This window comes from Schistocerca americana, chromosome 4 (assembly GCF_021461395.2).
Source record: "Schistocerca americana isolate TAMUIC-IGC-003095 chromosome 4, iqSchAmer2.1, whole genome shotgun sequence".
NCBI lineage: Eukaryota > Metazoa > Arthropoda > Insecta > Orthoptera > Acrididae > Schistocerca > Schistocerca americana.
In genome coordinates, this window is record NC_060122.1 from 622353838 (window position 1) to 622369145 (window position 15308).

General features: G+C 42.3%; 1 protein-coding gene across 1 annotated transcript in view; it reads left to right on the forward strand.

Annotated features, from left to right (window-relative positions):
• The window catches only part of LOC124613236 (probable cytochrome P450 301a1, mitochondrial), a 190128-nt gene that overhangs the window by 128373 nt on the left and 46447 nt on the right, over positions 1-15308 (forward strand). Inside the window, exon 10 of the mRNA XM_047141913.1 lies at positions 14695-14776. Within this exon, the coding sequence (XP_046997869.1) occupies positions 14695-14776 (82 nt within the window). The remainder of the gene's footprint in view (positions 1-14694; positions 14777-15308) is intronic.

Below are 15308 nucleotides of genomic sequence, written 5' to 3' on the forward strand. Positions count from 1 at the left end.
TATGAGATCCTCAGAAAATAATTATTATATCAACGTAAGGAAATTGAAGTAATTTCATGTACCAAAAACTACCAAAACAATTTCTACTAAAATATTGACAGGGGAATGGATAAACAAGTTTAAATAAAACACATTTTGGAGATGAACCGAGCAGGTGGTTAATGGCATCAGGAAACCCCACTTAACAAGAGAACGGCGAGCTTCAGCGCAGGAAGGGATAAGACCAGAACAGTGCAATATTCCTTTTAGTGTAAATATGGCCGGGACTGAGGGTAAATGGCTGGATGGATGGCTTTAACGGGGCTAGGCTGCAACCTGGCAAGAAAAATAAAATTCACCTTTAATAAGATGGCAATTGGCTGAAGCCATACTGGGCGATGCAGAAGCGACACGGTGGTGAGATTCCCATTATATAAAAGCATTTTGAGAACTACAATTTCTAGATATCTCTCTCGTCTTGTGGCGGACCACACAAGTGTGTGGAAAATAGCGAGGGTGTTGAGAGCTTTGCTTTCTGTGAAGTTTGAATGATACGCTTCACACATCGTGGTAACAGATAGCTAGGAGGTAGTTAATTATTCCTGCAGGAATTTTTGTGGGGAAATAAATTGTGTACTTCGCTCCAACCCTTAGCAATAGCCATTATTTCGACTAGGGAAAGATTAACGTTCTACAGAACGCAGGAAAGTTTAGAGTGAGTGAATTCAGTCATGGCTAGAGTAGGAGCTTAGCGTTTCAGATCCAGCACGGAGACAACGTAGTTGCATATGCCGCTTGGTAACGTACCATCATGCATTAGGCCACAGTAAATTTTGAGTCGAGATTTTGCTCACTCCAGCTTGCATACGCTTTGGCCATTGAATATCAAAAGCCAGGATACTAACCTACCCTCACATTGAATACGTGAGAGTTTTTTCATTGGTTCAAAAAGTACATTTTTTCTCCACCAACTCAGTGCATTGACCAGTTATGACATGGTAGATGTAAATGAGTTAATATATATTTTAATCATTCTTTCATGTGAAAAAAAAGTTTCATATGTAGAGGTAATGATTTTAATTATCATCAGTTCAATATGTCCAAGAGTTAAATATTTTGTTCTTGAGTGTTGAAAGTAATTGAACATGATTGTTGTGTATCACTTGACCCCTGAAAGCACAGTTGATAAATTATATGTAGAATAGAAAATGGAATAGCTGTTTTGTCTTTCTAGAATAGACTCAAAACTTTCACTTTTATTAATTCATGCATTCTAGTTAGGTGACAGCAGCATTTTTAATGATTTTTGGTACGATCTGCACATGATATTACCTGACTTACAGGGCCAGGTTCATTAGGATTTAGAATGTCTGTTTAACACCCTGGAATTGAGAAGACAGTTCACATGTTTTGTCCATTTGCATGCCAAGTGGTAAGCTAAGTTTGCATACAGTAATCCACTCACTGTGCAGACGGAAAATGCGGACAATCTCACAAATGGCGACGTCTGCCAGGATGCCAAATTACAGCATTCTGATAGATTGAGGGTTTGCTTTTGATACGTACAAAACACATAATCCTCCCAAACAACAAGCTGACACAAATTGGAGAAAAAAATGTAAATGTAAATGTGCATCAGCTGTGTAGAAAGTGTAAACAGAATTGTATTAATGTATTCCTTATTCGCTGGCGCAGCACATCGTTGAATTGGGTTGTGATGAGTTTTGACTCAACTCCATTAACCAAAAGGCTAAATGAAAGACGAGGAAACTATTGAATATAGCACCATAGATGATATTTTGGGGTAGAATGAAGTCGTATGATCAGAAGTTAATGCGTAGTCATGTTTGGCTTAGTGGAAAATAATCGATTAAGACAAAGAGAAGTCGTGGAAAATCTTGATAGGATTGAGTTGGACACACAAAAGGTAAATCAGCGGCAAAAACACGAGACAGAAAACCTATAAATACACTATGTTCGGAAGTGAAGGAAACAGTTCACGAAAGCCGAGAAAGGGAACGGTTACATTAGATGGCAACTGGCGAAAATGGTGTAGATGAAAACGCCAAAATATTTGGAATGTTGCAGCGTTTATTACAACAATCTCAGGAATCAGAAAAGCGTATAGAAGGGCACATAACACAAGGGCAAAAAGAATAGTTTCAAGAATCAGAAAAAATATAGAAGGGCGCGTAACACTAGGGCTGAGAGAAATTAACAAGTAAATACAAAAAACGCGTGATAATATTCAAGGCCAATTAGATCAAATACGAACTGAAGCTAAGGAAGCGCAAATCACGCTTCAAACGCTCGTTACAGGGCACAAACAATTGAGAACAGACATTGACGCTGTCCAGACAGGCATGATTATGTTGCGTGAAGTTACGCAACAAAGTGTTAAAAATGGTTAAACAACAGGTCGAAGCTTTTGCCATCAGAGCGACGACGAAAGCGAAACATGTTGTTGCTGAGACAACGTCTCACAAAAGAACGAAAAAAGCAGCATTAAAGAAATTCGATGCTCCTATTTTAAAAATACAAGAGAAAAACGAACATCAATTTAAATGGCTGAGATCGGAAGTTCTACGTTCGATCGAAAGTCGAGGAGACGTAGAAAGCGTTAATCAGCAGACGACGACAGAATCCACTTTAGTGTCGGTAGACACTACTCTGAAGACAGCAAAATCAACAGTTGCCGACAATACGACAGAAAGGGTACGCGAAATTACGTGTGACGTAAGACGGAATGGCACATGTGGATGCCGGTCCGAAACCGCGAAGTGCGAATGGGAAATGAGTCACCAGCGTATGCCAGAACATCACGGTAACCGTAGGGAATAGTGTGTATTGCGAGCGCTTGTTCAAGAAAGAATAACAGGTCAATTGGGAATACAAGAGTGTGGTTTGCAGCACAAGCGTGACATACGCTGATCAAACCATAGCGACGCGTTACGCAATGCCACAACCTGTAGGACGAATACCGACGAATTACAGTACGGCGTCTAAGGAGCCAGAATTGCTTACACGCAAGATACAGAGCCGGTAGCGGGCGTTATGCATGCATATTGCGCAATGAGACATGCAAGTGATTCTACGTCACAAATGTTACAGAAGGAACCAAGTTACACACGTTTGCGTAGATTTGATGCAAACTAAGGATAGAATTCCAGTCTTCAAAAATCGGAAGATACCCCACAGAGAGAAATGAGAGTTTTTGATGATAACCACTTTCTTACAGTACGGAAATACCATCACTATAGCTGGCCGCTGTGGCCGAGCCGTTCTAGGCGCTTCAGTCTGGAACAGCCGCGCGACCGCTACGGTGGCAGGTTCGAATCCTGCCTCGGGCATGGATGTGTGGGATGTACTTGGGTTAGTTAGGTTTAAGTAGTTCTAAGTTCTTGGGGACTGATCTAAGCTCAGATGTTAAGTCCCATAGTGCTCAGAGCCATTTGAACCATTTGAACCAGCACTATAAGGAAGAAGCAAATATTCTCCATCCTCGCACGTTTATTGATCAATATAAAGTAGGAATACCGAAAAATTGGCCATTTAAACATAGATTAGATTTCATTTGTGCACCTATGGAGGAAAGTGTTGCTGAAACTATGCAGCGAATAGCAGAAACTTGCGATTCGTGTGATTCGTTTAGAGCTGCTTTTATAGCAGGATATTGGTCTCCTGAGGCTCAGATAAGAATAAGATATGGATTATTACAAAATGTCCTATTCGAAAATTCACGTGAGAAAACAGCAGTAAAACTCTTTGAGAATATGGCTTAAAGGAACCAACACTTAGATAACCCATATATCGACAGAGGATTGATTCAAATATGCGAAACAAAACTACCAATGAAGTATAAACAAGCGTTGATAGAACGTGGGGGCGGTAATGTAGAAAATTTCAAAGGTGTTTTGAGAAAAGTAGAATTCATGTATGAAAACGACTCTCAAAGACGTCGCGATTCAGGACAGAATAATTTTGAACGAACACGTAAGGAGAATAATAATAATGGTAGCGATGGTAGGCCGGTATTGGGATTGAATTCTGGACGAAATGGGAATAATTATGGAAATGGGAGTAGTGTAAACACCAGATTACAGCGTAATGGATATGGTTTTGTTCAAATGTGTGTGAAATCTTATGGGACTTAACTACTAAGGTCATCAGTCCCTGAGTTTACACACTACTTAACCTAAATTATCCTAAGGACAAACACACCCACACCCAAGCCCGAGGGAGGACTCGAACCTCCGCCGGGATATGGTTTTAATAGTGGTTGGAACAGACGGAATACAGACGAAAATAGAAATGGAAACTGGAGAACTCGGGATAACCGACAGACTGACTTTAATCAGCGATCTCCAGGTTCATGGAGAGAAAGCAGATAGGGATTTGGTGCGAGAACGCAGCCACAGGCAAATACTTCGGGTAATTACAGGAGAAACGAACCACAGATGGAGGTTGAATTACGACCACCAAATCCTGGGAAGCGTGAGGATTGACTGACGTTAGGCGTTGCAGGAGTTCAAGTACATAACACACTTTCTGCAGAAACGGATGACAAGGCGACTGCAGCCATAAATAGGTTAAGGTGTGGCGTACAAGATTCGGAATTGGGAACAAGAACGACAGACGATCATCAAAGGTACACGTACAGATACTACAAATACGGAGGAAGTCACAACTGAAGTGTTGGGATGAGATGCATTGGACTGACACTGACTATGAGGATGAACTCACAGCATTACCTAGTAATGAACCATTTGATTATGACGAAGTATTAATGTATATGGTGCAGATGTTTGATTCTGCACAAACGAAAAATGATTTTCAGCAGGATAATACATATCCTACTGTAAGCTGTAACGCTATGATTGATCAAGACGATAGGATTAAAAATACGGCTAATACATATATAAAAGAAGGAAGCACGAATAAGTACTCCAACACACTACAAGATCTACTAAAATCCTTCCGAATAACGTTCACTGAATAACCTATCCTATCCCTATGCCCAAGAAGTTGTAAGTTCCAAGGAAGAAGACATGAAGACACTGAAAGAAAAATTAAACCAATATGAGGTTTGGCAGAATCAAAAGAAAGCAATATTCAACAAAATCATGGCAGTTATTTCATTCTAACTATCAAACCAACCAAAGGCAGTCAAACCATCAGAGTATGCATAATGGGGACATCAAACTGCAGCAATCGTCCAGAGGCTACACTCATCAACCTCGATGGCAACGACGCCAACAAAGGACGAAGCCATCTATGTTGTCACATCATGACATTGCCTTAGACAAGCAGTTTGTCGTCAAAATAATGCAACATGGAATTGACCATGTAATGGCGTTTGTGATCGAACACTCAGAACTGAAAATGTCAATAATTTTCATCAACATCGTACAGAGTCTACAACTGACTAGCAGCATCAACCACCAACGATCGACAACAGCATTCTGAAGCAAACCCAGCACGAAGTTTAAAGTGTAAAGTGCGTTAAGAAAGAAAGTGGCGCGTGTGACGAATTCATTGTAATATTATAAAGAGTGCAAAAGATAATCACTTCAGCAAGGAGTGGAGATGCCTGTAAATATTCAGTCGCACCTGTACCACTGAGAATTTGTGCTTTATGTGTTTCATTTGTATTCTATAATTCGATTTGTAAATTGTTGAAGTATATTCATAAATGTACCTTGTTTTATATTTTGTATTTCATGTGTAAATTGATATATCTCAATTCAATCTAAAAATATGTTATTAAGAATTTGTGTATTGTAGATATTTTGGAAACATGTGTTTTAATGATAAATAATGTAAATGAATGTATAGTTTGTGTTATGCAAAACTATGAACTACTTTAAACATGATGACAATTCAGTACTGAGTACTAGAGAAGTACTAGAGAAAAATGTTTAAGATCAGTCAAATAACTGCTATAATGGACTGTAAAGAGACATAATAATCACCTAAATAGAAATTGCCGTATAAAGCAATACATTTCAAATAAAAATAGAATGTCAAAACGATATCATCTAGGATAAGATAGACAAGTAGCTGGACAGTGATTAAAATTAACTGAATTTGTAATTTTGCGCTGCAATGAGCAATACCTCAACCATTGATCACAGCAGCTCAAAATTAAATCGGAAGGGTTGGCATGTGTAAGGCATCCAGATTTTACGGACCTTACATGAGCCTGATCCATAACAACAGCATGATATGGTATGAGATCCTGAGAAAATAATAATTATATCAACAAAAGGCAACTGCAGTAATCTCACGTACCGAAAACTAACAAAACAATATCTATTACTATATGGACAGGGGCATGAATAAACAAGTTAAAGTGAAACGCATTTTGGAGACGAAATGAGCGGTGGGTTAATTGCATCGGAAAACCCCACTTAACAAGAGAACGGCGAGCTTCAGTGCAGGAAGGAATAATTCCAGAACAATACAGTATTCCTTTTAACGCTAATACGGCTGGGACCGAGGGTAAGTGGCTGGATGGCTTTAACATGGCTAGTCTGTGACCTTGCAAGAAAAATAAAATTCACCTCTAAAGATGGTGATTGGCTGAAGCCATACTGGGCGACGCAGAGGTATATAACAGAACTGCTGAAATGCCTGAATCAGTCTTTGTTTGCAATGCGCTTATTATCATACATAAAAAATAGAGATACTGACATAATTTGCTTGCTTACATTTTGTATATTTTGGTGTAACTCATTAAGCAAAGTCGCAGTTTTACAAGCCCGAAAAGCATACAGTACGAATTATTTATAAGTCAAAGAACAGTTTTATGAGTCCGTTACTAAACTAGCTATACTAATTTCTGCTTCTCTGAGTACTTTTTCCTTAGTGAAATGTGTCTCTTTCAAAACAAGAGCTCATTTCACAGATAAAAACTAAGGATAAGAAAAACCTTGAAAAAGGCTTAAAGCCAATGAGTTTGGTCAGAAAGGTGTTCATTTAGCAGGTAAATACATTTTCAATAGCTAGCCAGAAATCGTTTAGCTACTAAAAAATAACAGTTCGACAGGATCCTGAGGGATTCTTTGGCAACCAACTTCTTCATCTGCACTGATGAGTTTCCTAGAAGAAACAACATGTGTAATTATCACTAACTGTATCCTATAAAATGAAAGTCATGAAATATCAGGCTGGAGTACACCTACAGTTTTGTAATGCGATCTATGCAGAAGCCCTGTAAACCGTTTCCCATTTTGATTGTGCTTAGCTATAATAATTATGCATTTATCTTACGTGCCATATGTACATTCATTTAAAATTTAATGGCATAATTTTTAACCATTGTGTTGATAATGTAATTCTGTACTATGCACACGACCTTTTTCCATCAGGAAATAAAAAGAACCTTACATGCACTAGACAAAAATGTGTAAACACTATGAGAAATGCATGCTTGGACATAAATGCAGATGCTAACCAAGCCTGCATGTTGCGCTGTTGTACTTGACCACCATTGGCACCTGCACAATGTCCTCAATACGTTTCAACTGTCAGTCGTAGTCAGAAGAGTGTTCTGTGGCGTTATGGGTGCATTACTGCAAAGTTAATAAATTAGATCGAGGATATATTGTTGCTGCTCGTATAGTAGGTGCTTATGTAACCAAGGAAATCGAAGTGATTCAAGAGCCACCTTATCGAACATTTATATCACATACGGGGAAAACAGAAGAACATTATCAGCAAAGTTACAACAAGGAAGAAAGTGTGTATTGAGGTGGTCGTGACAGACGGTCATTCAAGAGTATTTTGACGAAGAGTAAGAGGACGGCAGCTGCAAAAGGCACTGCAAAATTGAACGTCGGACTCACGAGTTCTGTCAGCATCAAAACAACACGAAGGGAGCAAAGATTGCAGGGCAAGCTAGAATTCCAACACCACTCATCAGTGATACAAATACCCATAACAGAAAAACGTGATGCCGAAGCCATAAAACCTGTAATACGAAGTAATGGAAGAAACTCATTTGGTCGAATGAGTTTTGTTTCGTACTTGTTCCTACTTCTAGTCGAGTTTTCGTCCTAAGTGTGAAACATGACGGGGGTTCGGTGATGATTCAAGCACCCACACCGTGCTATCCCACGGGCTTCATGGTTACTCTACAAGGACGCATTATTGTCAAGGATTACGTGATCACTTTGGTTGATCAGGTCAATCCCATGTTGCAATGTTTGTTCCCAAATAGGGATGCTGTGTCCCAAGACGATAGGGCCTTTTTCTCATAGCTCGAATTGTCTAGGACTAATTTTATGAGCCACAGATGAATTTTCGCGTGTCCCCTGGCAATTACAGTCGCCAGATCGTACTATTATTGCACCTTCGTGGTCTACTTTGTAGAGAAGGGTGCGGGATCACTGTCCACCTCTATCATCGGTAGCTGAAGTTCCCACTATCTTTCAGAAAGAAAGGTACAAAATTTCCTTGAAAACCATACAGGATCTGTTTTTATCCATCCGAGACGAGTTTCCTACGCCGCATTATGCATGGTAATATGTTTTTTTGTTTCTGTATTTTTGTCCATCGCTTACAGCGACGGAGATGAAAGACTATAAGAAGAACAAATCAACATGGGCAGATCTCGAAATCTGCTCACCCCGTCTTCCACGACTGAGACTCAACCATATTATAGGCCGCCGGTGCTGTTTTCTATCTACTATCATATACACTCCTGGAAATGGAAAAAAGAACACATTGACACTCGTGTGTCAGACCCACCATACTTGCTCCGGACACTGCGAGAGGGCTGTACAAGCAATGATCACACGCACGGCACAGCGGACACACCAGGAACCGCGGTGTTGGCCGTCGAATGGCGCTAGCTGCGCAGCATTTGTGCACCGCCGCCGTCAGTGTCAGCCAGTTTGCCGTGGCATACGGAGCTCCATCGCAGTCTTTAACACTGGTAGCATGCCGCGACAGCGTGGACGTGAACCGTATGTGCAGTTGACGGACTTTGAGCGAGGGCGTATAGTGGGCATGCGGGAGGCCGGGTGGACGTACCGCCGAATTGCTCAACACGTGGGGCGTGAGGTCTCCACAGTACATCGATGTTGTCGCCAGTGGTCGGCGGAAGGTGCACGTGCCCGTCGACCTGGGACCGGACCGCAGCGACGCACGGATGCACGCCAAGACCGTAGGATCCTACGCAGTGCCGTAGGGGACCGCACCGCCACTTCCCAGCAAATTAGGGACACTGTTGCTCCTGGGGTATCGGCGAGGACCATTCGCAACCGTCTCCATGAAGCTGGGCTACGGTCCCGCACACCGTTAGGCCGTCTTCCGCTCACGCCCCAACATCGTGCAGCCCGCCTCCAGTGGTGTCGCGACAGGCGTGAATGGAGGGACGAATGGAGACGTGTCGTCTTCAGCGATGAGAGTCGCTTCTGCCTTGGTGCCAATGATGGTAGTATGCGTGTTTGGCGGCGTGCAGGTGAGCGCCACAATCAGGACTGCATACGACCGAGGCACACAGGGCCAACACCCGGCATCATGGTGTGGGGAGCGATCTCCTACACTGGCCGTACACCACTGGTGATCGTCGAAGGGACACTGAATAGTGCACGGTACATCCAAACCGTCATCGAACCCATCGTTCTACCATTCCTAGACCGGCAAGGGAACTTGCTGTTCCAACAGGACAATGCACCTCCGCATGTATCCCGTGCCACCCAACGTGCTCTAGAAGGTGTAAGTCAACTACCCTGGCCAGCAAGATCTCCGGATCTGTCCCCCATTGAGCATGTTTGGGACTGGATGAAGCGTCGTCTCACGCGGTCTGCACGTCCAGCACGAACGCTGGTCCAACTGAGGCGCCAGGTGGAAATGGCATGGCAAGCCGTTCCACAGGACTACATCCAGCATCTCTACGATCGTCTCCATGGGAGAATAGCAGCCTGCATTGCTGCGAAAGGTGGATATACACTGTACTAGCACCGACATTGTGCATGCTCTGTTGCCTGTGTCTATGTGCCTGTGGTTCTGTCAGTGTGATCATGTGATGTATCTGACCCCAGGAATGTGTCAATAAAGTTTCCCCTTCCTGGGACAATGAATTCACGGTGTTCTTATTTCAATTTCCAGGAGTGTATTTAAATCATGTTAGCTTGCGCTATTAATTATGATATACGTTGAATTTATTGATATGAAGTACATATCATATGTCATCGCTATCAAAGTTAATGCATTTCGTGATGAGGCACGAAAAATAAATCATAGAAAGTATGCGTTGTATAAATTACCGTAACTGTAAGATTGAACATCGTGTTGTAGTACTATCGTTCTTTTATAAATATGTGTAATGCATCTAATTGTTTCCATGCGTTGGTTATGTAAATGACTGATTCTTGAGAAACAGGTCCCTGATTATGAAGCGTATTAGCTTTGAAATCGTTAGCGCATAATTTGTATACACAAATACACCTGGAGAAAGAGTTATTATTTTCATCCAGACTGAGAATGGAACCTGAATTGCCCTCTACACCCTGGAATTTTTAGTGTGACCTACATTATGATCGACGAGTGAGAAGCCCTTAGACTCTTGCCTACATTGTATATTTAAAGCACCGCAGCATTGCAGAAAGAAAGTGCTCAAGTTTTGGATGAGAATTTTGAAGCGGGGGTGGTTTTTTTTTTGTATTGTATTGCCCAGGACTGTCTCTCTTTGAAGGTTTGTTCTTGTTGTGTGTGAGATTTGAGGGTAAAAATTAAGCACTCTTTATTGTCCAATCTTGCACAGGAGACATGGGTACACTAGTGGATCGTCACACACTCTGTTAGGTGGAATACTCCCATCTGTTTTCTTTTTTATTTCATTTGTCATCCTGTCCCATCTTGCATGTAGTAATCCTACGTCAACCATGTAGATTGGTTCATCGTCCGTGAGATTGTGATTAGTCTTGATTGATTCTTGCTAGTTTTCTGGTGGTTATTCATCGAAGGATTCTGTATTTGTCATAAGATTTTGTGTTGGTATCTGCGACTTGGCGAAGTGTGCTAACAATACTGCGAATGTGGTCCATCATTGAATACCATGGAGTTGTGGTCTACTACAGCGGACCGAGATTAATATGGAAAACAGAGCACACATTATATTACAATGCCTAATATGGTGTAGAGAAACAGTAGGCACTCAAATCAGCTTCCAGGATACGCCGAATGAATAAATACAGATCTTATTTTATACCATTCTTTCTGTAAAATACAGAGTGTTTAAAAAAGGACTTTACAATTTGGAAAATTCGTATAAATTAATTCATAGTACCTACAGAGGTGATTGTAGTGTATTTGCAGGGAAAAACATCAAGTTTTGCCTCGCGTAGTTCGCTAGTGCCGCATCGCACCGTAAGGAGTGCTAGCTGCAGTTTCGTTAAAGATGGCTGCCTTCACTGGACCCGAGCGTGCCAGCTGTATATTTTTGGTTTGAAGAATCGAAGTCGGCTGCAACAGTTCAGCGTAATTTTCGTACCAAGTACGCTTAAAGATCCTCCCAGCAGGCAATTTATAAGTGGCATAAATATTTTGTAGAAACGGTATGACATGGGAATAATCAGGTCGTCCAAGCACATCTGACGACGTCGTTGAGCGAGTGAGTCAACGTTTTGTCAGCAGTCCTACGAAATCGAACCGCTGTGCATATCGCGAACTGCAAATCCCACAAACGACTGTTTGGCGTGTGTTGAGAAACCGTTTGTATTTTAAACCGTACAGATTGACGATCGTACAAGCAATAAAAGACACTGATAAAATGGCTCACAAGAACTTCTGTATGGATATGTTAGATCGATTACGTGAGAATGAACATTTCTTGGGCAAGATCATCTTTTCTTAAATGGAAAGGTTAACACACATAACTGTAGGATTTGAGGCAGTGAAAATCCAGTTCAAACATTGCACCATGTTCATGATAGCCGTAAACTGAACGTTTTTTGTGCTTTGAGTAAGAACAAAGTGTACGGCCCCTTTTTTCCGTGAGAGAACCATCAACTAGATAGTGTACCTGGATAAGTTAACAATAATTTTTGATACAACAGATCGATAGGATGACCAAGAAGGAAATGTTTACTTCATGCAAGATAGTGCAGCAGCCCACTATCTGGCTGACATCCGGGATTTTCTCAGTGACCACTTTCCAGGTCAATGGATTGGCCGTGATACGCCAATTGCAAGGCCCTCATGTTCCCCAGACTTGACTTGTTTGTACCTCCTGTGCAGGCTTCTCTAAATGAACTTAGAGCAAGAATTTACGCCGCCACTGAGTAACTTACACCTGCAATGCTACAGTGACTTTGGGAAAAAATTGGCTGCTAATGGGATGTGTACAGGACAATCAACGGAAGCCACATTAAACATCTTGATGTGTTTCGATACAAAATAACACTAAATCCAGCTCGGTATATCCTTTTAATAAATGTATAAGAATTTTAAAAGTTGTAATGTCCTTTTTGAAACACCCTGTTTCAAGGCCAGATACTGATGATGGAGGTGGATAGCGATAACGCACCTCTCCCTCCAAAACAGACTACAAAGGCTCAATAATATTGAGATCTTGTTACTGTGGACTCCAGGGGAGATGCGACAATTCATCCTCGTGCTCACAGAACTAGTCTTGAACGATTCGACTATGTTGAAAGGGCCCCACCGTCTTAGTCTTGGAATACACCATCTCTATTTGGGAACAAACTTTGCAACATAGGTTGGAACTGATCAGCCAGAATGGTCACATAATCCTTGACAATAATGTGACCTTGCAGAGGAACTACAGGGCTAATGGAATACATCGATATGGCTGCCCAGATCATGATCGAACCGCCTCCATGTTTCACTCATTGGACGTAAAGTGGGCGAGAACCTCCCATTGCTCAGCAGTATAGGTTTTATGGCTTCTGCACCACGTGTCCCTTTTAAGCACCTTCGGGCCACTGATGCGTGATTTTGGCCGGCTCACCTCACAGTTCCCTGCTTATGGCGCTCCCTTCGCGTTTTGGTTCTCACAGGGATTGACAAATTCGGAGATTTTTCAGTTGTTCTCTTTTGTTTCATCAAAATCCTCTTCAGTGGCCGTCCGTCACTATCGCCGAACGCACCCTTTCGTCCACATTGTGACTTAGCGGATAATGTTTTTCTGCCTTCCCCATATGAGGTGTAAATCTTCGATAGGGTGCGTCTTGAAGCATCAAACACGTTGGCTACCTCGGTTACGGAAGCACGCACCCTCCAGACGAGCTCCAACAATTTCCCCCCGTTCGAATGCACTGAGCATCTACGTAATCACAACTACAGGGAACGCCGTTCCGACTACGACGGACACTTGCAACGTATTGAGGATATTGTATAGTTCCGTTCATGGTCGAATACAACAATGCAACCTGTAGGCTTGGGCAGCATTGACACCTATATTCAGGCGTACATTTCTCGATGTGTTTCGGTATTATTGTTCACTCCCCCTCGCCAGTATCTTCTCGTGACATCCAATCTTGTCCACCTTGGAGGATAGGCGTGACCATCTCAGGCAGCGCGCGCGGGATTAGCCGAGCGGTATAAGGCGGTGCAGTCATGGACTGTCCGACTGGTTCCGGCGGAGGTTCGAGTCCTCCCTCGGGCATGGGTGAGTGTGTTTATCCTTAGGGTAATTTAGCTTAAGTAGTGTGTAAGCTTAGGGACTGATGACCTTAGCAGTTAAGTCCCATAAGATTTCACACTCATTTGAACATTTGAACATCTCAGACAGCAATTCTGCAGCGTTCGCAGGCATTTAACATCATCTTCACAGGTGGTTCCTCTAGCTGCGTATCCACATAAAATTATTGGCTAGACTGTCGATTATTGAAGTTAAAATTTCTTCTTTGGATTAAGGTGTTTGCTGGAAGAAAATGGTTTTGGCCGCGTCGTGTTCATTTTATAAGTTGTCTTCTCCCTTTCCATTGTGTATTTGTGAACATTAGTGATCTATCCAGGTGGACACCTAGATATCCTGTCGTCGCTGACTAATGAATTCCTTTACGAAGTATTTGGAGTATTGTAAGTTCAGTTTGTTGTGAAACGCAATGCGGCCGTTTTTTTTCGGGTTAGCGTTTATTTTTCTCTTTTTTCCATGTTTGCATGCGCTCTGCTCTGTTAATGATCTGGGTAATATTAAATACGGCCGTAAGAAACGACGTGTGATCGGCTTATAATCTATATGTATTGTCCTGCATCGCTTGCGGGTTATTGATGTAAATGTTGATAAAGAACCGCGTGGAGTGGCCGCTCCGTTAGAGGCGCGTTGTCACGGATTGCGCGGCCCTTCCCGCCGGATGTTAGAGTCCTCCCTCAGGCATGGGTGAGTATGAGTTAGTTTAAGTAGAGTGTAAGTCTAGGGAGCGATGACTTCAGCAGTTTGGTCCTTAGAAATTCACATACATTTGAACACTTGATGAGGGTCGGCCAGACCACATATGATTAAGGTGTTCCTTCTTGTATAATCTAGACAGTGGAACCCAGACCATCTGCGGAGACGTAGATACGTCTGTGTTGCAGGATACCATCTATTAGTCTCATATAAAAGTCCTGTATCGGCGTTCTTCGGTACATTTTCACAATTGCACCTCTTGGTAGTGCGCGTAATATGTAGTTGTGCTCGATGTCAGCTCGCACGACCGTGACGTCAGCCACGACCTATAACCTTTGTGGTTGTTGTTACAGACTGCGGCCCATCTCGATCATCAACATGCGGCGTGTTCTGGTGGACGACCTGGTGCTCAGCAACTTCCGCGTTCCCCGAGGGGTGAGTCGCAGGTGTTCAAGTGTCTGTCGCCTTGACCAACTGGGACTGCTCCAGTGTCCTGTAGCGGGTCCAGTCCCGTGAGGACTGAGAAACTTGATGTAATCGTCTAGCAGGCCTGACGGTGTATCTCTCATTTTACTAACCGAACAAGAATCACCTGAAATAAAATGAGTGGGTGGATAGGGATGAAATTCAGCCATATGCCATGGCATCTAATAATATCAGTGAATGTTTTTATGGTGTTTTTCAGTCCGAAAGGTGGTTTGATGCAGCTCTCCACTATAGTCTGACCTGTACAAATCTCCTCATCTCTCCATAACTACAGCGACTACACCCATTTGAACCTGCTTTCTGTTGTCAAGCTTTGGTCCACCTCTGCAACTTCTAACTCCCCACGCATCCTTCCATTACCAAATTCGTTCCTTAATGTCTCAAGATGTGCCTTCCCTACCAATTACTTGTCATAGCCAGATTGTGTCATAAATTTCTTTTCTTCCGAATTCGAATCAGCATCTCTTCACCAGTTATCCGA